The following is a 26,175-nucleotide window of genomic DNA, read 5'->3' on the forward strand; positions in this document are numbered from 1 at the left end:
AGGGTAAATATGATATAAACAAAGGCCTCATTGGAGGGTAAATATGGTATAACCAAAGGCCTAGCTCATTTAAGGGTAAATATGATATAAACAAAGGCCTCATTGGAGGGTAAATATGGTATAAACAAAGGCCTCATTGGAGGGTAAATATGATATAAACAAAGGCCTCATTGGAGGGTAAATATGATATAAACAAAGGCCTCATTGGAGGGTAAATATGGTATAACCAAAGGCCTAGCTCATTTAAGGGTAAATATGATATAAACAAAGGCCTCATTGGAGGGTAAATATGATATAAACAAAGGCCTCATTGGAAATATATCATAGGATTTACGCATTTATCTTTGACTTTTAAATGCTTTATACTATATATCTTTTACATAGTCGAAACGAAAACAGATGAAATTAAGTGTGATTTCATTATTTAATGGAACTGTTTTTACATAAATGTTACACATAATTTATGTAATTCATTACTGTAGATACATGTTTCACTTAAACAATTGTTTCATCTTTACTTAATATAGTATTTGTACCCTTTCTTATTCAAATTTGTCCGATTATATATAAAAGGTTTACATTATTGTTGGTTATTTCCATTTGAACTCATGAACAATTAATCTGTTGATCATTAAATGTTGCTGACCATCTTTATCAATATTCTGTCCCTCATAAAACACTGACCACGATTTGTGGAGATGTCCACTATGGGACAAAGTCAGGTCACTACCTGTAAAAATCGTTAGATTGTGCAATCATTGTCGCAGAATTTGATGTGAGACTTTCACGTCAACCCTGTCATAGGTGAGGTTGCCGAGGGAGACGAACATGTGACAGTGTTCCCGATAAAGATTCCTAATAACATATTTTAACAATTTTTGGAACAAGCTGCTGGTTTGTCTACGGTAATGACAGTCGTAGAGATGTAAGCTGAGGCTGGGTGATGATATAGCTAGAGACCTTCAGAGATAATGATATCTGCTGGACCTGTTGGCAGACTGGCACACCTGAGGCTGGCTACCTTGGCCAATGTGATCACCCACTGTCCTTCCTTCCTGTGCTGACAGCCATAACACCAGTGACAAGACTTAATGACTGTCATTGTGCCATTTTTTGTATGCTAGTTGTTCTGACTACCTTCGTCTGTCGTTCATGTTACGAATGCCAAAGTATTTCAAACGCTACAAAGTCCTACTATCATGACAAATGTGTCCAAAATTCTCTGTGACATTTGTCTTACCTTGTGTCTTTTTCACACGTCTTAAAGTGTCTTTATGACATGTCTTACCTTGTGTCTTTTTGACATGTATTGCCTTGTGTCTTTTTGACATGTCTTAAAGTGTCTTTATGACATGTCTTAACTTGTGCCTTTCTGCTGTGTTTCAGCTTGTATCTTTAAAACATGCATCTTACATTGACTTTGTGACACATGTCTTACCCAGTATCTTAGTGACATGTTTTACCTTGTGTCTTTGTGACATATGTCATACCTTGTGTCTTTGTGATACATATATATTACCTCATGTCTATTAGACACATGTGTCTTGTAACATATACTTTGTGTCTGTAACAATGTCTTAAACTTCTGTCTTTGTGACACATATATGTCTTAACTTGCATCTTTCTGATATATATGTCTTAACCTGTGTCTTAGTGACACATGTCATACCTTGTTTTTATGACACATGGCTTAACTTGTGACTTTATGACACATTTGCCTTCACGTGCACATTTCTGACATGTCTTCACTATGTCTGGCACATATGTCTTACCTTATGTTTATGACACATATGTTGTACCTTCTGTTTATGACACCTGTCTTACCCTCTGTTTATGACACATGTCTTACATTCTGTTTATGACACATATGTCTTACCTTGTGTCTTTGTGACACATATGTCTTACTTTCTGTGACACATGTGTCTTACTTGGTGTCTTTGTGAACCATATGTCTTACCTTCTGTGACACACATGTCTTACCTTCTGTGACACATATGTCTTACCTTGTGTCTCTGTGACAAATACCTCTTACCTTCTGTGACACATACCTCTTACCTTCTGTGACACATATGTCTTACATTCTGTTTATGACACCTGTCTTACCTTCTGTGACACATATGTCTTACCTTGTGTCTTTGTGACACATACGTCTTACCTAATGTCTCTTTTACACATATGTCTTACTGTCTGTCTTTGTGACACATCCTTCTCCTGACACGTGTGCCTCACCTTTATTTTTCTGCGACACAATGTGTCGTCCTGTTTATACAAGCTATGATACAGTCTGTTACACCAGCACATGTGTCCACTCCCCTGTCTAATCCTCACCTTTGTTTCCTGATTGATAAACATGAGAACATCTGGTTGTTAACCTCAGATTAATTCCTTTGTCGCTGCAGATATCTAAACTCGTTTTCATTTCTCCTCCAGCTGATTAAAATTGTAGTCTAATGAGATAGCAACAGTCTTGTAACAATGTGGTCTGATCTCTAATTCGTCATCTCATTTCAATCCCTCTTTCCTTTCCGTCTCTTTTTCACCTACATTGTATTACTTTCTTTCCATCCCTTCCCTATCCTTTACCTTAGCTTGATTTTTTTTTTTAATTTCTACCCCATCTTTCAGTCCATCCCAAGCTCTTTTCTTTTATACTATTAATTTTTCCTTTCCCCACCCTTCCCTTAATCTTTCCTTTCTTTTTATGCCCCTTCTTTTAATTCCCTTTCCACACTTTACTATCTTCCCCTCCATCTCCCCCCCACTCCATATCCCTTTATTTATCTTTCCCTCTCCAAAGATCATATCTTCCCTTTTCATGTCTTTCCCTCTTTTCTTCCTCTTTTCCACAATATCCATCATCTTTTATTTTCTGCTGTTATTTATCCTTTTTCCCTTGTCATATTTTCTTGCTCCCTTTTATCCCACTTTGTGTCTTCCCTTTCTGCTCCCAAACCTCTTTCTTTCCCTTTCTTTTTCTTTCCTTTCTCTTTCTCTCCCCATTCTTAGCTCTTCCGTTATGTTCCCTCGACCCCTCTTCCCTATCCCACTTTGTGTCTTCCCTTTCTGCTCCCAAACCTCTTTCTTTCCCTTTCTTTTTCTTTCCTTTCTCTTTCTCTCCCCATCCTTACCTCTTCCGTTACGTTCCCTCGACCCCTCTTCCCTATCCCACTATTGTCTCCATGTCTTGCATTCGGAAAGTGCTACAAATTAACCATTTCCCCCGCAAATCACCTCACAGAGTTTACTTAAATTACGAATAGTCTTAAGTACCTTTCTTTAACAGTAGTATCTGAACATCACAGATTATGTCAATGCGGTATGTCTAAATAAACACAATATTGTATGTGTATATCTTATACCCTAACAATCTCCAAGATTGTTCATCAGAAAAACTCCAGAGGAAAAAAACCTACTGTTTTGTATGGTTTTCCGTGAGAAATGCCTGAATAAACATCTGTTGTCCAACGGTAGAAACTAAACCAATAGGTTTGTCTGGAAAAGCCGTTAAGAGTTCCCTCGTTAAGGCACAGGTGTTAGAGTAAGGGTCCGAAACTTGTCATAACAGCATACACCTTGTTTTTACAAGCACACAGTCCTGCAGAATTATTTGGCGTTTTGTAAGCTGTTTCCCTGCTCCGATCGACAAGGGACTTCCTCCAACCCAGCTGTCAAAAAATGACTGATGATTTTGGACCAAGTGTTTGTTTATCCCGACTTAACTGATAGGAGAAAAGTAAAAATGGTTCTGGAACAGAGATAAAAAACAAAATTTCTGAAATAACCTCAGTTTTTTTTTAGTAAATTTCTTTTTTCTTTTTTGACATGATTTTGGACTCGGAATGCAGTATGAAATTATTAAAGGGTAAAGATATTGTGGTAAGATTTTAACTTTTTACATCCTTGTAAAACTGTGATTTACAAAAAGACCATGTTGTTATTGATATTCGTTGATATTTCTGTTTTTAAATTTTAATATTCAAAAGATAAAATAATAATATTTCAAAGAATATCATTTTATTTTTGATACAGTAGTTTTTTATATGTTTTAAAAGCACAGGATGGAAGGAAATCCCTAATGATAACCCATTAACTTTTTCTACAGGGGACTGTACTGATGTCATATCTAGGCAGTACCCTCTTCTTCCATGTTCTAAAGAACATCAATTAATTTCTTTATGTTGTGTGTCCTGTTAAAATCCCATTTAATGCCATATCCAAGGGAAAACCCCTTATGTCATATATATCTTAGGTGACCCCTTTTTAATCCATCTTCAGGAAAAAATCCCTGGTATCCAATGTTAATACTTAATGTCACGTCCTGGGAATTCCCCCCTTAATTCTCAGTCTCCAAGAATCTAATCCAATTATTTCCTCTTATTGAACGATGTTGAGTAATCTATCATCATTGGAACACCTTGATTTCATGACCTTGATATGAACACAATAGGTCATGACCTTGATATGAACACAATAGGTCATGACCTTGATATGAACACAATAGGTCATGTCCTTGATATGAACACAATAGGTAATGTCCTTGATATGAACACAATAGGTAATGTCCTTGATATGAACACAATAGGTCATGTCCTTGATATGAACACAATAGGTCATGACCTTGAAAAAACACCTTGATGTGGTGTCCTGATTCATATAACACTTTTAAATTATGACCTGTATATGACAATACATGAATTATTTGTCCCTCTGTTTTCCTGACAGTCATCAACTGTTAACACAGACCATTTATTGGTGATGACACATTCCAAACTTAATGATGAAAAAACAATCCTGGATGAGAATGATAGTTATATGGTATTTCTGAAGGTTTCAACTTAAACCTGTTCAACAGAGCCGAGAGGGGTACAAGCCTGGAGAGATCTGTCACCCGTACTATTTTCTTAAGCCTTTTACATCACTTTCCACCAGTTGGAGAAAGTTTTGCTAACTATGAACCATGACATGACATCTTTAAAACTAATTTACCTAAATTGTTTGCATAACAACATGTACCGTTACCCCAGGACTTGCCTCTGTGGATAGAATTAACTTGTCACGGCATAAACAAGGCCTTCTCTCAAAGTCTCCCTCAAAAACCAGTTATGTATTTTGAAGGGAAATAGGGGAATGGGGGAAGGGGGGATGGGCTTTGAGGGGGAGAAGGTTAGCGGTGCCAGAAGATGCTTGTTTCTGCAGCTTGACACGTTTGAATGGAGGGCCGTCCTCAATGTCTTTCCCACATGTTGGCACTCTCCTGGTGGAGAAAGTCTCTCCTCTCAATTTGTTCTCCCACTTTCCCTCAAGGCTATAAATTTTAGCTGATTGGGACCATTTTTTCTCTCCTTACTACAGGGTCTATACACTGGTAACTGTCAAACTGGATTTGTGGGGTATGGTTTGAATTAGTCCATTTTTTACTGTGAGAAACTTTGCATTCAACATGTGGTGGACTTGGAACTGAGGTGGACAGATCTTTCCACCTCCTACCGTGACCATTCTACCAGCTGGGAGTCCTTGAACTAACCTTTCTGAGGCACTCTATTGTTCCCCAGAGAGTTATGGGTAATTCCAAGGTGTCATTCACCTGTCTCGGTGGTACCCATCAGAAATTACCAAGATCTTAAAAACAAACATAAAAACTTGATTTTATTCACCTCCTTTAAGCCAATAGTTTTAAATTTTGATGGTTTCTTTAAAAAACACTTGCACAAAACTAATAAATGACATTTCAAATTTGTGTAAAGAAAATATATATTTGTTTCTGTATATGAGTCATATGTTTGCCATTCAAAACAGAAGTTCACAAAATAAAACAAAGATCTGCTTCTGTGCAGAATAACGTTTTTGGTATCTTCTATGTTTGTATAACTAATAAATGGATTGCAAGTTGTTGAAACGGTTTAAAATTTTCACACAAACTTTTATTTCAAACTATTTTATATCGGATAAAATAGTATATTGAAATACTTTTTTAATCTACATTAAATTTCTGCGGTATCAATTTTTCAATTCATTTCAAAAAGTTTCATGTAGTTTTATTAAAAAAAAATCTTATTTGAAATAATCAATTTTCATTCGATAAAATCCATGAGATTGTAATTTAACCAGAGGCAGCAGAAACCATAAAATAGTTACAGCCCAATCTTAATTGCAGATGTGTGCCAGAATGTTGGTATTAATTTGTATGTCGTAATTACAAGGTTGCTTGATTGCATTTTCAGTGTAAAATTGTGTGTATGTCCCACGCTTCCTTGACGAGATGTAACCATGAATCTCCTAGGATTAAACTTCCTTAATTAAAACTGTGTTTTAAAATGAAAATTTTAGGAGGGAATATTTAGAAAAGTGCCATGCCTAATTGACTTTAATGTTACGACATCTGTATGGTACATCTCCGGGGACTATGGTAACGTATGATAGATGTACTTGTTACAAATACCAAGTAAATTTGACAGAGCAGAAAACCAGTAAACTGTGGTCCCTCCCACAAACAATAGCTACCCTGGTGATTAGCATTACCCTAGGGATACGATGCCTGTTTTAATACCATGTTTCATATTTCTTATCTTTTGAATAAAATAAACAAAAAAAGGTCCAGCATTGTGTTAGAGGTTGAAAGCAATGGGGAATCGGGGAACTGATATGTCCATTTTGAAACCGAATGATACGCTGGTTTAGAGAGAATAGTAAAACGGAAACACTATGTCTAGTATACGGTGCACAGGCATATTGCACTGTTTCATGCTTATTTTCAGCTTGAAAAGACCACTTCAAGCTTTATTTGTAAACCTAATCCTCCATACATGATGGGGGGTTAATATGTCTTGAGATTGGGCAGATTAATTTTCATTATTAGATCATGAAACATATGTTTGTATGGGCTAGTTTAACAGATGCTTGTGTATAAACTTACCCGAGGCCAAGTCGTGTTTGGAGTCGCCCAAACCTAACCAAGGGGCCCCACAAAGGCAGAGGGGTTTGTCTCCGAGGGCTAATAGTATGTTTTCAACATGTTAACAAGAAAATAAAGAGAAAGATTACACCCAATTGGTGATGAAATCTACCAGAATTTAATGTGACAAGCAAAGCTTGCTTCGTATGCTGTTGTGTAGGGATGATATTCTCCTGCAGTGTGTCTAGTTTCAGGAGAATTAGTCTGCACTGTGCTATTTCCTTTGAAATCACATTTCCCATCTTCCTTGTAAATTGAACAGATATTTGATCTGTGACAGGTTTAATAGAGGTTTTGATGATATGCAGCCTCAGAAGCCACTATCATCGCCCCTATGTACTATAAACAAACACCTTTAGGTCTACACAGGGCCGTCACTCCCGCTTATTGGTACGGAGGCTGTCATCCAGTTATCACAGTCACTGTAGCCTCTCAGAACTAGTGCTTCAGTACTCTAGTAAGATACAATACTCTGGTGTTCTTCAATACTCCAGTATTATTCAGTACTGAAATTGTAACAAATACACTATTGTTCTGATACTCTAGTGAAATAATGTCTTATAGTGTAATCTGATACACTAGTATTCTCAGATACTCTAGTGGAATAATGTCTTATAGTGCAATCTGATACACTATTATTCTTAGATACTCTGGTGGAATATTGTCTTATAGTACAATCTGATACACTAGTATTCTTAGATACTCTAGTGAAATAATGTCTTATAGTACAATCTGATACACTAGTATTCTCAGATACTCTGGTGAAATAATGTCTTTTAGTGTAATCTGATACACTAGTATTCTTAGGTACTCTAGTGGATTAATGTCTTATAGTACAATCTGATACACTAGTATTCTCAGATACTCTGGTGGAATAATGTCTTATAGTACAATCTGATACACTAGTATTCTTAGATACTCTAGTGGATTAATGTCTTATAGTACAATCTGATACACTAGTATTTTCAGATACTCTGGTGGAATAATGTCTTATAGTACAATCTGATACACTAGTATTCTCAGATACTCTAGTGAAATAATGTCTTATAGTGTAATCTGATACACTAGTATTTTCAGATACTCTGGTGGAATAATGTCTTATAGTACAATCTAATACACTAGTATTCTCAGATACTCTAGTGAAATAATGTCTTATAGTGTAATCTGATACACTAGTATTTTCAGATACTCTAGTGGAATAATGTCTTATAGTACAATCTAATACACTAGTATTCTTGGATACTCTAGTGGAATAATGCCTTATAGTACAATCTGATACACTAGTATTGCTAGTAGAATGTTGTTAGTCTGGTTACTTTGGTTTTTGTGTACAGTAGAACCTTGTTAGTCTAGACACTTTGGTTTGTGTGTAAAGTAGAATCTTGTTAGTCTGGACACTTTGGTTTGTGTGTACAGTAGAACCTTGTTAGTCTGGACACTTTGGTTTGTGTGTACAGTAGAACCTTGTTAGTCTGGACACTTTGGTTTGTGTGTACAGTAAATCCTTGTTAGTCTGGTCACTTTGGTTTGTATGTACAGTAGAACCTTGTTAGTCTGGTCACTTTGGTTTGTGTGTACAGTAGAATCTTGTTAGTCTAGACACTTTGGTTTCTATGTGAAGTTGAACCTTTTTTAGAAAAGAAGTTGTGTAGTTTATAATGTCTTTAACTGGACTTTTTTTTGCGTTCATTATTTTGTGTACTTTCCAAGGAAATACATTTCATGGTTTTGTCTCCAGATAAGTTTACAAGAATTTAGGTATCCTATATCCCATGATTATGTAAAGTGTACTATTTTTAAGTCAGTGTCATGTTAGGTAATCATTTAAACGGGGCTATAACTCAAACGGGGAAAACATTTGAGGAAAAATGAATTTAAATTGCATTTTAATTTTTCACTTTTTTTTTCGGATATTAGATCATGGACATTTTTTTCAAAGACATGTAAAATGATATCAGCAATCCATATTTTCTTTTTATTAAATTTAAATTTTATAAAATTCATCTGTTGATCAATGCTGAAATGATTATAAATATTTGTTGTAAATATATATCAATGATTGGCTCATAAATAAAGGTCATGGGTGATTTTTGATGATATTCCAAAAGTCAACTAATTTTTACAGGAATTGATCATTATTTTGAACAAGATTGTGTACTGATAGTTTTATCTACCATAAACCTTTCCTGCTGTGTACGTTTTTGGAAGCAGTGTTTATGTTTATGTATTCCATGAGATGTTTCCTACGTTGGATTTTTGCTGAGTAATTATAGGCTATCCCTCAATGTACCCCAGAGTCTCGGCCACCTCTCATTGCATAAGCTTTTGTTGAAATTGTTCACTTGAGGATGAAATTTTGTTTCACCCACAACGCATTTCAAAGCTGTGTTTTGGTAGGGAAGAAAATGAAGGTAGTCATGAGTGTTGGGTATTCAGTTACCGTAACAATGTTGCCATTTAAAATGTATATTTTGTAATGTATATTATGATAAAAGCCAAGTAATTTGCATACTTGTGACCTACAGTCACCTCTTAAATAGATAAGCGTGATTTGAATATGGGCTTGCGTGCTGATCTGGAAACATATCAATTAGCCAAACCAATGTGTTTCTTTTCAATCATTATCAGATATTTCTGATGTGGTCAGATAAGAGATATGTCCATTCACCTATATTTCCTAAATAGTGAAAAGAAGAAATAAGTCTTTCACCGAGTGTTGAAAATATACCATGATTTGCTAAAATGAAAAGTTTTGATGGAATTCAATCTATAACTTGAATAAGATGATCCCCTTACCAAACAAAGGAATACCATAAAAAGACATTTACGGAAAAAAACATTCAACTCACGCACACTATCTTATTTCTGGATGAAGAATGCTGTGCTTGTTGAAAAATGAGTTTTTATCCAACTTCAAATGGGTTTAATAAACGAGGTATTAAGGAGATATATATAGATTAAATATTTATTGTTCAACTAAAAGACAAGATTTTAAAAGAAATATTGACAAGAGGACATTGTTTTAATCCTTTGTAGGTCCCTAACAGGAGAGGGAAATTTTAACTGGCGGTTTGTGTATCCATTCGAGTACCTGATTGCAGAGGAAAAAATTGTCATCTCCCGGAAAGAGTCCTTGTTTTCCTGGGATGAATCTGAGACAAAGATTCCAGCAAGACTCAACCTTCAGGTCTGGGATGCTGACCATTTCTCTGCGGATGACTTCCTTGGTAAATAAAGAATCCTTTTGTGACTGTCATTGTTACATGTATATATTTCTTTAACAATTTTAAAGACTGAAATTGGTAAATTAAATAAAAACATTGCATTTATAAGTCTGAAAATTCTTTATTAAATTCCATTGGTTAAATTATTTATATTTTTTAAATTCCATATTTTTAATTGAAAATATTTATTTAAACAAAAATAGTTGCATATTTTACGTAAATTACAAGAGGTTTTCCGTATTAATTTAATTCAAACTTCAAGTGTTACAACTCTGTTTACAGCTATATAAAATTAATTCTAAGTGAAATAAATATAATTTTATTTCATCGTTCCAATGATAATATTAATTATTCCGTTTATTTTAGGTAAGTGGTATAAAAAACGTTTTAACTGCAGGTTGAAACCTATACAAATTTTAAGCATATATACTAATCATATTATATAGCTATTGCATGAAATGATAATTTAATAAATATGTTTATTATGTTATTTAAGATATTAACTAATTATATCTTAATAACTTAAATGAAAGAAAATTCAACTTCATGAAGGAAAATTTTATTTTGAACTTTGAATTTTTGTTGTTTTTAAAATAAACTCTGATTAGAAATATTTGTGTAACATGTCAACTAGGGGTGATCCTAGACTGACACCATATGACATATAGATATATCTACAGTGTATTTATAAACGCTGCATTATGTGTTTAATTTTAAAAGATACTTATGTTTCATTTTTTGTTTGGCATGCTACTTGCTATTTTACCCAGAAAAATCGCTCTTAAAAAAAAAGAATTGATAAAATTGTTATACCAAGTAATAAAATATATATGAAATAATTCAAAGTTTGAGGATAATAGTATAAATGACTGCCATGAAAGTTATAATTGACAAAAATCACAGATTAATGTAAGTTTAGGTTTTAATGCAATAGTACAATTTTGTCACAATAATATCTTGCAAGAGCTAGTATTATGTATTGTACTGTATATGACGGTAAATACTCTCAGTATGTCTGTTACTAACCCAACAGGAGGTTCAAATATCTGTGTCCAGAGGAATAGGCTTATTATCTGTTTTCTTGAAAAATCTGCTCATTTGGATACAGTTGTAACTTAAAAGAAAAAAAACTTTATTGGGTGTGTGTTTCCGAGGATTTAAATTACTTCAAAGAGGAGTCATATTTTATAAAAACTGAAAGCACATTTTATGCAGAATGTTATTTTCAGTTTTCGACGGGAAAAATTAGCATCATTTAATTTTAATAACATTTTTAATTTAAGATCCAATTTCTATGCCATTTCTTGTTACGTTCTAAAGGCATTTCAAAATTTGAAATAGATAGACTATAATGATTAAAAAAAGTGTCAGTTTACATAATGATACTGTAATTAGAAATAAAATTGATGCACTAATCAGTTAACAAGTAAGTCAAAATAAACAAAAGCTAAATTTTATCAAAGTTTTAACTTTTTCAGTATGAACTTACCTCAAATAATATTTTACTTTTTTATCGTCATCTTCCTTTTTTCAATTGAATTGAATTAATTTTTTTTTGCAGTTCTTCATCTTAAAGCTTTTCATGTTTTTTGTAATACATTTTTTTTTTAGATTACCTTTCTCTGAATTAAAGAAAATCAATGTTTTAGTGATATTTTTTCACATTTAAATGATAACTGTTTTGTACACACTTGCATCACTGTTTGTATGAAAATAAAGAAAAAGTTGTTTTAGAAGCTACGATAAAATAAACAACAAATTTCATAGTCTGGTTTTGATAATACAGCTGTTATAAAAATTATTTCCAGTTATAAAAAAAAAAGTTCTGTGAAGACTGACGCTTCTTTCATGTTTATTTTTTGTTGAAAATTTGGAGATAAGGATAACCCAATAGCTGTTCTTTTTAAGCTGCCAGTAATGTGTTAGAATTATTTGTGAGAGAAATGGCATAATAATGAAATGCAACTAGGCTAGGGTTTTGAATTTGAAATGAACGTGATATATAATATACACTGGTAATGTATATTTCATAACATACAGGGTTACGTGGGTATCGTAATAGATATCAGACTGGATTATCACATCGTAGATTGATATCTGGGAGATTACATAAATTTATCATCACACCTTGTTGTGACATAGTTGCGGGGAATAAGAAATTTCCAGGTCAGCAACCAGGTACTTGACTACTATATACTAAATAAATACACACTTGTACAGGATTTTAATTTAATGAACGAATGTCCCTCGAGAAAATAGTATTGTTTTGGATCAGAATTTCTCTGGGAATATTTCTTTGTAGAAAATATATTCAGGGAGGTCGTTGCTTACTTTCAATTTATATTCGGTTTTCTAAATAATAAATCTGAAATACTGCAAAAATCTATTTATCGTAACTAACCAATATACAAATGCACTAGAGAAACATAAAAATGTTCCCAAACCTCAATTTATACAGTATAATTTAAATTTACAGAAATCAAGAAATTCCTGATGCAGGCTTTTTTTTTTACTAAGCTTTGCCATATTTAAATAAATATTTTTTGAGAAATTAAAACATTAAAGAAAAGTATGTTGATGCAATGGTCTTTGTTTTTAATAACAATAGTTATCAGGATTGGAAATGATCTGAGACGAAAATTATCTCAAAGAGGTTGTTCCTGCCTAGGGGCGAGATAACACTTGCCATCAAATGTTGAAACAAAATGTAGATATATATATAGAATGACTCATACTGGTTGTATAGGGAATTTAGTTGCCAAGATATGATCATCTCCCAAACATTCATAGTTGCCCGTCAGATCAACCAGAAGCTGGCAGAAATTTTGTTTTCTTTTCGCGTTTACAAGACTCTTCATACCAACGAGTTTTGGAATCAACTGATAAACCGTATTTATTCAAACGAACACCATCCCGCTAAACTAGCTCAATTAGTGGGTACAGGAAGCAGTGAACGGCCAGGGCTGTTGGTACCTCGTGCTGGGCCTATGATAACAACCCTTGTCGACTCATCATAGCACCAATCACTCAGATTTCGAGAGAAACATCTCACAGAGAAAAGCAAAGTTGTTACTATGTTGAAAATAAACAATACGACTGTGTTTTATCAGTAGACACATAAGCATTACATTGATATACCTTATCTAGCTGAGGAGGTCGACCCATTCCGGTCAGTTTATCTAATTATTACAAACAACTTTCATGTAATTATATGCTTCTTAGGATTTTTATATACCAAACAAAAAATCAATTAAAAATTATGAAGTTTATTCCAAAAAAAGTAAGATTCTCATTCACAAATTATTGCTGATTTAAGGATTTTGCCGCATTATGACTTTAAGATTATCTGAGTTTAAATAAAAGGCTATATGTAGCGTATGGAAATGTTTTACTATATGAATCAAATCAAGAAAGCATCAGACTAAATGATAATAATATCAAAGAGTTTCATAATAGAAACTTATAGATTATAGTGGTATCAATGTCAACTGAAATATACAATTTTAGAATTAAAATAAATTCATTGTTTTTGTTGTATGTAAGGCTGCTTGTTACGTAATTGTGATATTGTTAATTATTTGAGCTGTAGTAGAAGTCATGTTTTAATGCCTCCGCTAGGAGTTGAACCCAGAACTAGATAACTAGTCCAGTGCTCTACTGCTTGAGTTAAAGGGCGAATTCCCTCCAGCTGTGTCAGTAAGCAGCGACTGTATAGTTCATCACTCTGACTAAATTGTCTCTGTATCCTTTAAAATGCCTTTCGTCATTCCTTGAAGAAAATTGTTAGATAGTATGTTCTAAATACTCCAAGTGCTCTCCCTCATCCGCTTGTGTTATTACTTCCCCTTGTTGTTGTTACCTCCCTTTGATGATATTACCTACTTCCCTTTCTAGTCTGAACCTGGCCCACCATGATCATCCATTGTTTCATTCCATAACTCCTTAAATATCCACTGATGCCTTGGTTGCTATGAAATTTTTGATGTGTAACTTTGACCTATTGTTTTACAGGTGCCCTGACCCTTGACCTGAACCGGTTCCCCCGCGGAGCTAAGTCAGCCAAATTGTGTTCCCTGGACATGCTGAAGACCGATGGAAGTGTGCCACAAATGTCACTCTTCAAACAGAAGAGGGTCAAGGGATGGTGGCCTTTTGCCGTCAAGAGTGATGGAGAAGACGAATATGAACTGACAGTGAGTTTACTCTCAATTTTGTGAGAATTCAGTATTGATTGTTTGTTTTATCCTTGTTTTGTTTTTAGATTTTCTTTCTAATTTCCCAACTTTTGGTTAAATTGATCTGCACATGACCATTGTTGACATCTGTGACCTTTTTTGGGTCGCCAAGGCAACCAAAAGAATCAAACCAACTGTTCCACTTGTTTTATTTTCATACAAATAAAAAAAATTGATGGATGGATGGATGGATGACGGGTTTCGGGCCTGCATGAATCTGCCCTTACAGGTTTCATCTCTCTGACGGAAGTCAGTGTTCAGTCGGCGTGAGGGAAGTTGCCTTCCCTCGGGGGGTGGTTTGGAGTCGTCTATTCTATCCTATCCTTATCTTGTGGTGTAATTTGGAGACGACTCCTTGGTCCGAAATGGTGTGGTTTGCTGGATGTTGTATCTGTGGTTGTTGATCCTTACTAATGTATTTGTGTCGTTGAGGGGACTCGAAATTGGCAAATGTGGCTTATATTAATGTATATATGTATTTAAAAAAGAAAAATATTTGTCTATTTTTAAAGTGTATTTATTGCATATATTCCTGTTCTTATAGGGAGGTATATATATTATATTTGTTATGTACCTCGGGTCTCTTACTGCCGGTTGAGCCCGACAGTAGGGAAACGTCTCTGCTTCCGTTAGGTACAGTACTTTGTTTCTTTGTCAGACTTGGCCGGAGTTTGAGATTATCCGAGGGGTCCCTATGATGTATGCAGATATTTACCCTTAATTCTTTGGTGTGTGTCTTTACAAAAAGTTGGACCCTCCTACACGGGAAAAAAAAAAAAAAAACACTTTGAAACACAGACGTTTCTTTAGCAGCAATTTTTTCAGTTCTGGAAAGTGATATTCCTTGAGATGCTGTTGAGTCTTATATGCATGTTCAGTAGATATAATTATTTATCACCAGTTTATTCACATTTTCCTCCTTGCTAGCACTACTAGTTCACATGAATATATTGTAATTAGAATTTTGAACAGCTCACTTAGCTAAATAGGATTTTATGGTCTTCACCAATGAGCATTTTGCTGCCTTTTACATTGTCATTTACTTGCCAGACCAGTAACGTAGTCAGATAGTTACTTCACTCCGAGGGACATGTCATTTAATAGCCAGACCAGCACCGTAGTCAGATAGTTACTTCACCCCGAGGGACATGTCATTTAATAGCCAGGCCAGTACTGGAGTCAGATAGTTACTTCACTTCGAGGGACATGTCATTTAATAGCCAGAACAGTACTGTAGTCAGATAGTTACTTCACTCCGAGGGGCATGTCATTTAATAGCCAGACCAGTACAGTAGTCAGATAGTTACTTCACTCGCGGGACATGTCATTTAATAGCCAGACTAGAACCGTAGTCAGATAGTTACTTCACTCGAGGGACATGTCATTTAATAGCCAGAACAGTACTGTAGGCAGATAGTTACTTCACTCCGAGGGAGGTGTCATTTAATAGCCAGACCAGTACGTATACCGTTGTCAGATAGTTACTTCACTCCGAGGGGCATGTCATTTAATAGCCAGACCAGTACAGTAGTCAGATAGTTACTTCACTCGAGGGACATGTAATTTAATAGCCAGACCAGTACCGTAGTCAGAGAGTTACTCCGAGGGACATGTCATTTACTAGCCAGACCAGTACCGTAGTAAGATAGTTACTTCACTCCGAGGGACGGGTCATTTAATAGCCAGACCAGTACCCTAGTCAGATAGTTCCTTCACTCCGAGGGACATGTCATTTTATAGCCAGACCAGTCCCGTAGTCAGATAGTTACTTCACTCGAGGGACATGCCATTTAATAGCCAGACCAGTACCGTAGTCAGATAGATACTTCACTCCGAGGGACATGTCATTTTATAGCCAGACCAGTCCCGTAGTCAGATAGTTACTTCACTCCGAGGGGCATGTCATTTAATAGCCAGACCAGTCCCGTAGTCAGATAGTTACTTCACTCGAGGGACATGTAATTTAATAGCCAGACCAGTACCGTAGTAAGATAGTTACTTCACTCCGAGGGACGGGTCATTTAATAGCCAGACCAGTACCGTAGTCAGATAGTTACTCCGAGGGACATGTCATTTACTAGCCAGACCAGTACCGTAGTCAGATAGTTACTCCGAGGGACGTGTCATTTACTAGCCAGACCAGTACCCTAGTCAGATAGTTACTTCCCTCGAGGGACATGTCATTTGATAGCCAGACCAGTACAGTAGTCAGATAGTTCCTCCGAGGGACGTGTCATTTGCTAGCCAGACCAGTACTGTAGTCAGATATTTACTTCCCTCCGAGGGACATGTAATTTAATAGCCAGACAAGTACGTATACCGTAGTCAGATAGTTGCTTCACGCCGAGGGGCGTGTCATTTAACAGCCAGACCAGTACCCGAGTCAGATAGTTACTCCGCGGGACGTGTCATTTACTAGCCAGACCAGGACCGTAGTCAGATAGTATCTTCACTCCGAGGGACATGTAATTTAATAGCCAGACTAGTACCGTAGTCAGATAGGTACTTCACTCCGAGGGACGTGTCATTTCCTCCGAGGGACGTGTCATTTACTAGCCAGACCAGAACCGTAGTCAGATAGGTACTTCACTCCGAGGGACGTGCCATTTACTAGCCAGCCCAGTACCGTAGTCACATAGTTACTTCACTCAGAGGGACGTGTCATTTACTAGCCAGACCAGAACCGTAGTCAGATAGGTACTCCGAGGGACGTGCCATTTACTAGCCAGCCCAGTACCCTAGTCAGCTAGTTACTTCACTCCGGGGGACATGTTATTTAGTAGCCAGACCAGTACCGAAGTCATATAGTTCCTCCGAGGGACGTGTCATTTGCTAGCCAGACCAGTACTGTAGTCAGATATTTACTTCACTCCGAGCGACATGTCATTTAATAACCAGACCAGTACCGTAGTCAGATAGTTACTTCACTCCGAGGGACATCGACACAACCACTGAATCTAAGCCACAAAAATATTATAAAACAAAACATGATTCCTAAGTCTACTTCAGTTTCCTTCAGAAATGATAACTGTATAAAGTAAACATAAAAATAAAAAAATAAATCATAAATAAAAGTTTAAAAAACCAAATACTCACGGATATTACTTTTTGTTTTTTAAGTTCCTCACTGAGTTTTGCAATATTCAAGCTAAAAATTGCATATGTGATACTTGACAGGCTTTCAATATGAAAATCAAAACGTTTCCGAAAAAGAAACCTTAATTTATTGCTGTAGTATTTTAAGAATTTTGTTGGAATGAGATCATACATCATTGTAAATTGATTCTGATCTGGTGTAGTTGCTATGGTGATGGGGAAAATCCAATACACTAATGTAACATCTATTGTTGCCATGACAATTTGAATATTATTTCAGAAAGGATGGAAACTCCAAGTAAGTTGTTCCTAAAGCACAAACTGACTGCATCTTATATTTATGTACATGCCTGGACAGTTTATCTGGGCCATGGTGAAGGGGTCACTTACATCTGCACACCTGGACCTACTATGTAGGTCAAAGGGGTTGACATATTTTACCTTGTAGACTGCTTGAATTGGTATCTATTTTTAGCATCTATATCACATGACTTAGTACATTCCATTTCTACTACAGATGTCAGTACTGTACCTGGCATGAAACCAAATGGTGAATAGGGATTTCTTACGTATTTCTTTGTAGAATATTTAAAGTTAATGTAGAATATTCAATTTATAGGTTTAGAAGTTTTTTTACAGGTTTCATTACGGAGATATTTGCAAACTTTCAATATTTTGTTAGTGTTTTCCTAGTATGATATAAAACTGACCCAATATTAGAGTATAGATATTTTCAATGTCCAGTTTGATATTCTCCCCTCATTGTGATCTTCTGAAATCATGTTTCATGTTGAAGAACTTGACTCATGTCAGTTATCCAGTGTAGCTGGAACAAAGTCTTGACTGAAAACTTCACTGTTAAACTTGAGGAACATTCACCAGACAATAAGCCGAAGATATTCTGCATTTTCAAAGAATAAAAAAATAAAATGAAGAAGAGCTCCCATTTATTGTTATTGACCTGCATTTCTTGTTATGATGCGTTAAAAATTAAAAATATTGCATCCAATCAATCTGACATCATTTTCGAATCTCTTTGCATTCTTATATTCTTCAAAATCCCATCCTAATAGCCCGTTTAAACCTAAGTTTCTTTCTGTAGCACAGAACTGGTCTACTTTCCAATTCAAGGGTCCTCAGGTTTTAGACATAGTCCCTGGGTCATAACTTTGAAACGGTTGAGATTCCCACCCCAAAACTATATATATACAAATGCTGGGTATAAAGAGACGAATGCAGTCATGATATTAGAATAGACTCTGTGGTCTGACCAATCCCCTAGGGACCTAGTTCCTGAGTCACAGCTTGGAAACAGATGAGACCCCCACCCTATAACCATGTATACAATTGCTGAGTATAAAGAGATGAATGCACATACGCTTCCAGGATGGCCTCGGGGTCTGCCCCACCTCTGGAGACTTAGTCCCTGGGTCATAACTTTGAAACAGTTAAGATCCCCACCCCAAAATTATATGTACAATTGTTGGGCATAAAAAGACGAATGCAGTCATGATATTAGAATCGACCCAAGGGTCTGCCACACCCTTGCAGACTTTACCCCTGGGTCATAACTTTGAAACGGTTGAGATCCCCACCCAAAACTATATATACAAATGCTGGGCATAAAGAAATAAATGCAGTCATGATATTAGAATTGAATATGGGGTCTGGCTACAACCCTAGAGACCTAGTTTCTGAATCACAGCTTGGAAACAGTTGAGACCCCCACCCCCTAACCATACATAAATTTGCTGGGCATGAAAAATCTATTACAGATATGCTACAAGGATTGGCCTTGGGGTCTGGCCTATTCCCTTGGATCTCATTTGGAGAAGATTTTGCCATGATTGCTTAGATATCCAGGTGAGCAATACAGGCCCTCTGGGCCTCTTGTATTGTAGTCACGTGACAGCAAAAGCTTCTGTTTCAGCTGTTTTGAATTATCCAAAACATGACATGAGATTGTCGTTTCAGAAATGATTTCATTGGATCTGGTCCTTACTGGTGAAAATAATGAATAGTTAGCTTATGATATTTATATAGTCATGAGCTGAAATATCTGGTGCGACCAGACAAAATTGGTTAGTTGACCGCTATGCTGAAAAGATGTCTCCTTTGTTCCTTTTGTCTTTTGTAATGACTTTGCATTCCATTTTTGTCCTGTGTGTTGATGCTATGGTGTAGATATTTTCTGTTCCATTTTTGTCGTAACTTAGCAATCATATACTGTTAGGATATACACCCTTTAGAATATCAGACATCGGTTTTTTCACTAAAATGTTCTGGATACCTTGGTAATATAGCAGCTTGTAAAATTGTTTACAATGAGTTTTTTTTTTTTAATTTGGTTATAAATTTGTTTTGTGATTTGAGAAGGTAGGTACGAGACATAACTGTAAACGTGACACACAGTGCCATCTGTAAGAATGTAGACTCAAATGTTTTAGATTATCCTGTAAATTGTAGCATATAACAAAATAATTACAAGCAAAGAGTTGTACCCCATTCTGTTAGACTAATGGCACAGGGATGACAAAAGTGGTTAAAGAAATGAACCACACTGGCCCTCCACCAGGAGGCGCATGGCTTTGACAGTCTGACGGAGACCTAATACTATTAGCACCAACGCCTATACAATTAGTATTACACCTAATTTCTGTGATAGGACTAATATATTCACTCATTCTCTGCACATTAGTGTATAATGGTTAGAAATAAAGTTGTTGTCTTCTTCTCCTGCTCCAAAGAACATCACACAAACAGGTAATTGTGGCGTGTGCCACCAAGCTTTATCAAAGACCTGTCCTGTCTGGCCCGGGAGTGGCGGACAAAGACAATGTTAGGGGGACATAGTTATTGCACTCTGTCTACCCCTCTCTGTACCTAAAAATGTTCTTTTTTATAACAGTTTGAAGAATTTCAGGCTTTACAACCAAGAGAATATAGCATTCATGTAACGCCACGTTAGAAGATCCAATTATTTTTTCTCTGAGCTATTATATACAGAACAATATTTGATTGCATATATCGATATAACATCAAGATTGTGAAAAATGATTTGTATTCTTTTTTTTCAGCTTGATTATAAGGCCTGTTCTTGACTTGCCTCCTACTGTGGTCTTTTGAAATAAGCAAAACTTCTACTTTGTTATACTCAGATTCAATCAACTCCTCGTGTAAGACAGATTAAAGAGACTTTCGACATTTTACACTAGCATTTTGAGCAAGTATGGGTGTTAGTGATCTTTTTCTTTTATATGTCAAAAATTTCCTGCATTATTGTAAGTTAATCCCCATTTTGTAAGTTTTGTGTGTGTAAAATTGTGGCACAGAAACAAATTGTCAATCCCCGGAATTAGTTGTAAGCTTTTATGTTATTCATGATAAAATAGCATCTGTTTCTGTAGTGAAAGAAAATCAGCAAAAATCATGTTTATTTTAAAAGTTTTTTTACACAATAAGTATAAAATGTGTGGTTTGTGTCAATCCTATTTTTATCAATGACTGTAGAGTGTACAAACTTCGTCTAGTATTTTTTTTATGTCCATTTCAAAGTTAACTTATTTTTGTAACCAACTACCATTATCATTATCTTAAATGTACATTTCCAAATTGCGTAATTTTGTCACAAACGGCCATCATCAACAGCGTTACATCATATTGTCTATGATGTCATAATGGAATCCTGTTACTGGGTTGGTAAGGGTTACCTTCGTTGTGTGGATTGTGTCATTAGTATCAGAGTTGTCTGTTTTCACCTCTCCGATCAGATGTCAAACTGCCCAACTGTGAGCTGTCTTTGATCCCTCCAAGTTTCATGTCCTATCAAAACCAAAGGCTTCAATCTGGGCCAACAAGAGATATAAATATTTTTTTGAAATCTAATAAATTGTTGTAAAATAAAGCTAACTCAAATAAAATTTGAGTCACTAAGATGGATTCTTTTTGTAGCTGTGTTATTATTCCTATAGAGAATGTTGAGTCATATACAAATCAGGGTTAGTGAGAAGTTTTCTTTTGTTTCAACAAATTCTATTGCATAAGTTATGTATTCATAAGACATCCAGTCAAGCTATTATGAGATACGGGTTATTTTCTCTAATTTTGATCAAGCTACACACAGCCGATATAGAAGTTACTTAATTACATATAACATTTGATATAAGCCCTCTCTAGCCTGAACAGTCCATTCTAAAGCACTTTATGATACATAGAAACACAATTTATAGTACAGTCAAAACAATGTGAGAATTATGCAGAAGCTAACTTATAACGCACTTACTACTGGTCCTGTGCCACTTGGTTAATACCTCAATATGTGTGCATGATGGTATTATGTGGGTTTTTCTGTTTTGGGATTGGACCATACACACTGTAGTACATGTCCTGGACCATACACACTGTAATACATGTCCCGGACCATACACACTGTAGTACATGTCCCGGACCGTACACACTGTAGTACAGGTCCCACACCATACACTGTAATACATGTCCCGGACCATACACACTGTAGTACATGTCGCACCATACACACTGTAGTACCCGTCCCGGACCATACACACTAGTACATATCCTGGACCATACACACTGTGGTACATGTCCCGGACCATATACACTGTAGTACATGTCCTGGACCATACACTCTGTAGGGCACGTCCCGGACCATACACACCGTAGAACACGTCCCGGACCATACACACCGTAGAACACGTCCCGGACCATACACACCGTAGTACATGTCCCGGACCTTACACACTGTAGTACATGTCGCACCATACACACTGTAGTGCATGTCCGGGACCATACACACTGTAGTAAATGTCCCGGACCATACACACCGTAGTACATGTCCCGGACCTTACACACTGTAGTACATGTTCCGGACCCTCCACACTGTAATACATGTCCGGGACCATACACGCTGTAGTACATTTCCCGGACCATGCACACTGTAATACATGTCCGGGACCATACACGCTGTAGTACATTTCCCGGACCATACCCACTGTAGTCCACGCCCCGGACCATACACACTAGAACATGTCCTGGACCATACACACTGTAGAACATGTCCCGGACCATACACACTGTAGTACATGTCCCGGACCATACACACTAGTACATGTCCTGGACCATACACACTGTAGTACATGTCCCGGACCATACACACTGTAGTACATTTCCCGGACCATACACACTGTAAGACCTGTCCCAGACCATACACACTGTAGTACATGTCCCGGACCATACACACTGTAGTGCATGTCCAGGACCATACACACTGTAGTACATGTCCCATAACGTACACCACTTGGTGTATAGCCGATGTTAAGGCAGTAGAAAAAGACTTTCTGTGAAAATTCCATGCTAAGGTGACTTCAGGGATTGAACCCTGACTGCCTGCAAGGAAGTTGGAGTGTTGATTACTCAGCTAAATCTGCCAAAATACTAGCAAAATGTACTTTTTCGTCATCTATTTTTTACCCTATTCTGCTAGGTAAGTAGGTAGATAGAGTGACCTTGAGAAGCTACAGAGGTCACCTAGCATTGTGCGGACTTTAGTAGGGAGAGCCCCAGACTACAGACATATTGATGCCCAGGAGAGTCTTTACTGTGAGTCCAAGTTGTGTAATGATTTTTAGGGGACTAATGATGTTTGCTGGTCCTTGCCTGGCACACTGGCTTTGAGATGCTGGAGTATCAGGTTGACTGTAGCCAACTGTCCAAACATGCCAGGTTTTCCCCCAATTTGTTGTATTACCATCAAAGGACGACCAGATACTCTCATTTTAACTTTTTCTTACAACCCCTAATGAATTGTCTGTAATATCTGTCTTGATGAGAAATCTACAAATGTCATTCCAGAGTAATTTTTGGACATAACCAGTGCAAATTGATCAAGGGTGTCAATACTGTATTTCTGAGGAAAAAACACATTACAATTGGCATTCGTACAAACACCCGTGTGGCAGGTATGCAGCCAGACGACCATTGCTATTGTCGTAGAAACCATCACTAAGACAATATGATTAGTGTTTTTGTCATAACCTCAGAGTAATTGTGCAGTATAAAGGCAGCTACAAGCAAACAACATCTCCAAAAATTAAACGACGCAAGACACCATTTACACCAAAGACTTGTATTTTGGGCCTGATCCAAAAGTACGAGGACAGGCTCCCTCTGAGGTGGCACAGTCAGAAATAAGGGGGGTTACCACTTATAAATGTTATGTTTGTAATTACTTTATTGTTACTAGTGTCCTGGCCATGATATATCGTTCTGTTTGTGTCTTTATGTCCTAAATAAACAGGAACCTATATCTGTCCATGTTTTTTTAAGAACTCAAACACATTCTTAGTTCTCCAGTACCAACACACAACCAGGTGACTTCAATACTCACACACAACCAGGTGACTCTAATACTCACACACAACCAAGTGTCTCCATTTCTCAGGCACAATCAGGTGTCTCCAATACTCACACACAACCAAGTGTCTCCAGTACCCACACACAACCAGGTGACTCCAATACTCACACACAACCAGGTGTCTCCTGTACTCACACACAACCAGATGTCTCCTGAACTCACACACAACCAGATGTCTCCTGTACTCACATACAACCAAGTTGTCTCCTGTACTCACACACAACCAAGTGTCTCCATTTCTCAGGCACAATCAGGTGTATCCTGTACTCACACACAACCAGGTGTCTCCACTACCCACACACAACCAGGTGTCTCCTGTACTCACACACAACCAGGTGTCTCCAGTACACACACACAAAAGGTGTCTCCAGTACTCACACACAACCACATCTCTCCAGTACCCACACACAACCAGATGTCTCCTGTACTCACACACAACCAGGTGTCTCCTGTACTCACACACAACCATGTGTCTCCTGTACTCACACACAACCAGGTGTCTCCAGTACCCACACACATCCAGGTGTCTCCAATACTCACACACAACCAGGTGTCTCCAGTACTCACACACAACCAAGTGTCTCCATTTCTCAGGCATAATAAGGTGTCTCCAGTACTCACTCAGAACAAAGTGTCTCCCATACTCACACACAACCAAGTGTCTCCAGTACTTATACACAACTAAGTATCTCCTGTATTCAAACACAGATACTAGAACCGATGATAATTTTAATCCTATTGCTGCTATTTGATGATGCACATGCCCTGTTCTGTAGGGAAAGTCTTAGTCAGAGCTAATTGTAGGTGTTCAGCTGCTGAACTCTGTCTGTACAGGTGATTATAGCTCGGTGTTTCACCTGTACTCACCTGTTTGTATGCTATTATTTGATCTGCCTGACATTTTCCATTGTTGTTATCTTCCACTATAACATCAAAATAGCCTCGTTCTAATCTCTGTATCTGGACTGTGGACTTCTTGAAATGAAGGTGACGTGAGGTGAACAGGTATGCTGACAGTACACATGTGTGACAATGCACTAGCACATATGTGAACCTACAACACTTGTGTGACAATGTACCAGCACATATGTGAACCTACAACACATGTGTGACAATGTACCAGCACATATGTGAACCTACAACACTTGTGTGACAATGTACCAACACATATGTGAACCTACAACACATGTGTGACAATGTATCAACACATATGTGAACCTACAACACATGTGTGTGGCAGTATACATACAACATGTGTCACAGTACACACAATGCTGGTTTTTAGGGATTGAAATGTGATTTGTTATGATGGTATGCATCACAGTTCAACTAAAACCTATTCTATGATGGGCAGTAGACATATGTATTTCAGTCCTTATATTTAAGTTCAAAACAGCAATGACAATATAATTTTATTAATCTATGAATTTACTGGGTTCAAAATATATTCTGAACAAACTGTTTTACCTGTTGGCGAAACAGCCATTTTTGTGGCGACAATATCATGCTTTCTATGGCTACCAATTCTGTCTGGCGGTAACTGCCAGTCAGAATCCATTTCTGTCATAATTTGAATTTGTAATGATTTCATGATTGGTCCCCGATTTCTCAAACAGTTTGACAGAAAGACCTGAACAGTTTCTGAAACGAAAAACATTCACAATGTAATGGTTCTTGATGTTATTTGATTATAACAACATTTGTTTATTGGTAGGTTTAACTAAGGACTGTACAAAGGAAATGTAAATTATAACAGTGTAAATTATAAATTATTACAGTGTAAATTATAAATTATAACAGTGTAAATTATAAATTATAACAGTGTAAATTATAACAGTGTAAATTATAAATTATAATAGTGTAAATACCCAACAAAACATGTCACAGTATATAAACTACACATATTTGTCATTATATGGGAAATCTGTGTGTGTCTATAAACAGTCTGCCAGTCCGTCTGTAGACACAAATTAATTGTTTTTCATTTCAGTTATGCACATTTTGTACAACATAAGACTAGTGTGGGTTTTTTTTTCACATAAACACGTTTTATACGCCCGTCAAATATTTTTTTGACGGGGAAGTATTATGGTATGGGGTTGTCCGTCCGTCCGGCGTAAACTTTGGTTTGTCCGGCAATCTCCTCTTACATTTTTCAACCGATCTCTTTGAACAAAACTCTTCGACAATTTTTCCAAAAGTTATTGCCCTTTGTTCATTTAAGTATTTGATTTTTTG

At 36.6% G+C, this 26,175-nt stretch overlaps 1 protein-coding gene across 10 annotated transcripts in view; it reads left to right on the top strand.

Annotated features, from left to right (window-relative positions):
* Positions 1-26,175, top strand: part of LOC110467166 (otoferlin-like) — a 250,887-nt gene that overhangs the window by 209,982 nt on the left and 14,730 nt on the right. For 5 of the 10 annotated variants that reach the window (XM_021524127.1, XM_021524131.1, XM_021524132.1 and 2 more), the window contains 3 exons: positions 9,989-10,179; positions 14,188-14,369; positions 17,788-17,805. In XM_021524127.1, the coding sequence (XP_021379802.1) occupies positions 9,989-10,179; positions 14,188-14,369; positions 17,788-17,805 (391 nt within the window). The remainder of the gene's footprint in view (positions 1-9,988; positions 10,180-14,187; positions 14,370-17,787; positions 17,806-26,175) is intronic. The other 5 variants (XM_021524137.1, XM_021524133.1, XM_021524135.1 and 2 more) reach the window with 1 other exon arrangement.

The sequence above is a fragment of the Mizuhopecten yessoensis genome, unplaced genomic scaffold, assembly GCF_002113885.1.
Source record: "Mizuhopecten yessoensis strain PY_sf001 unplaced genomic scaffold, ASM211388v2 scaffold11163, whole genome shotgun sequence".
Lineage (NCBI taxonomy): Eukaryota > Metazoa > Mollusca > Bivalvia > Pectinida > Pectinidae > Mizuhopecten > Mizuhopecten yessoensis.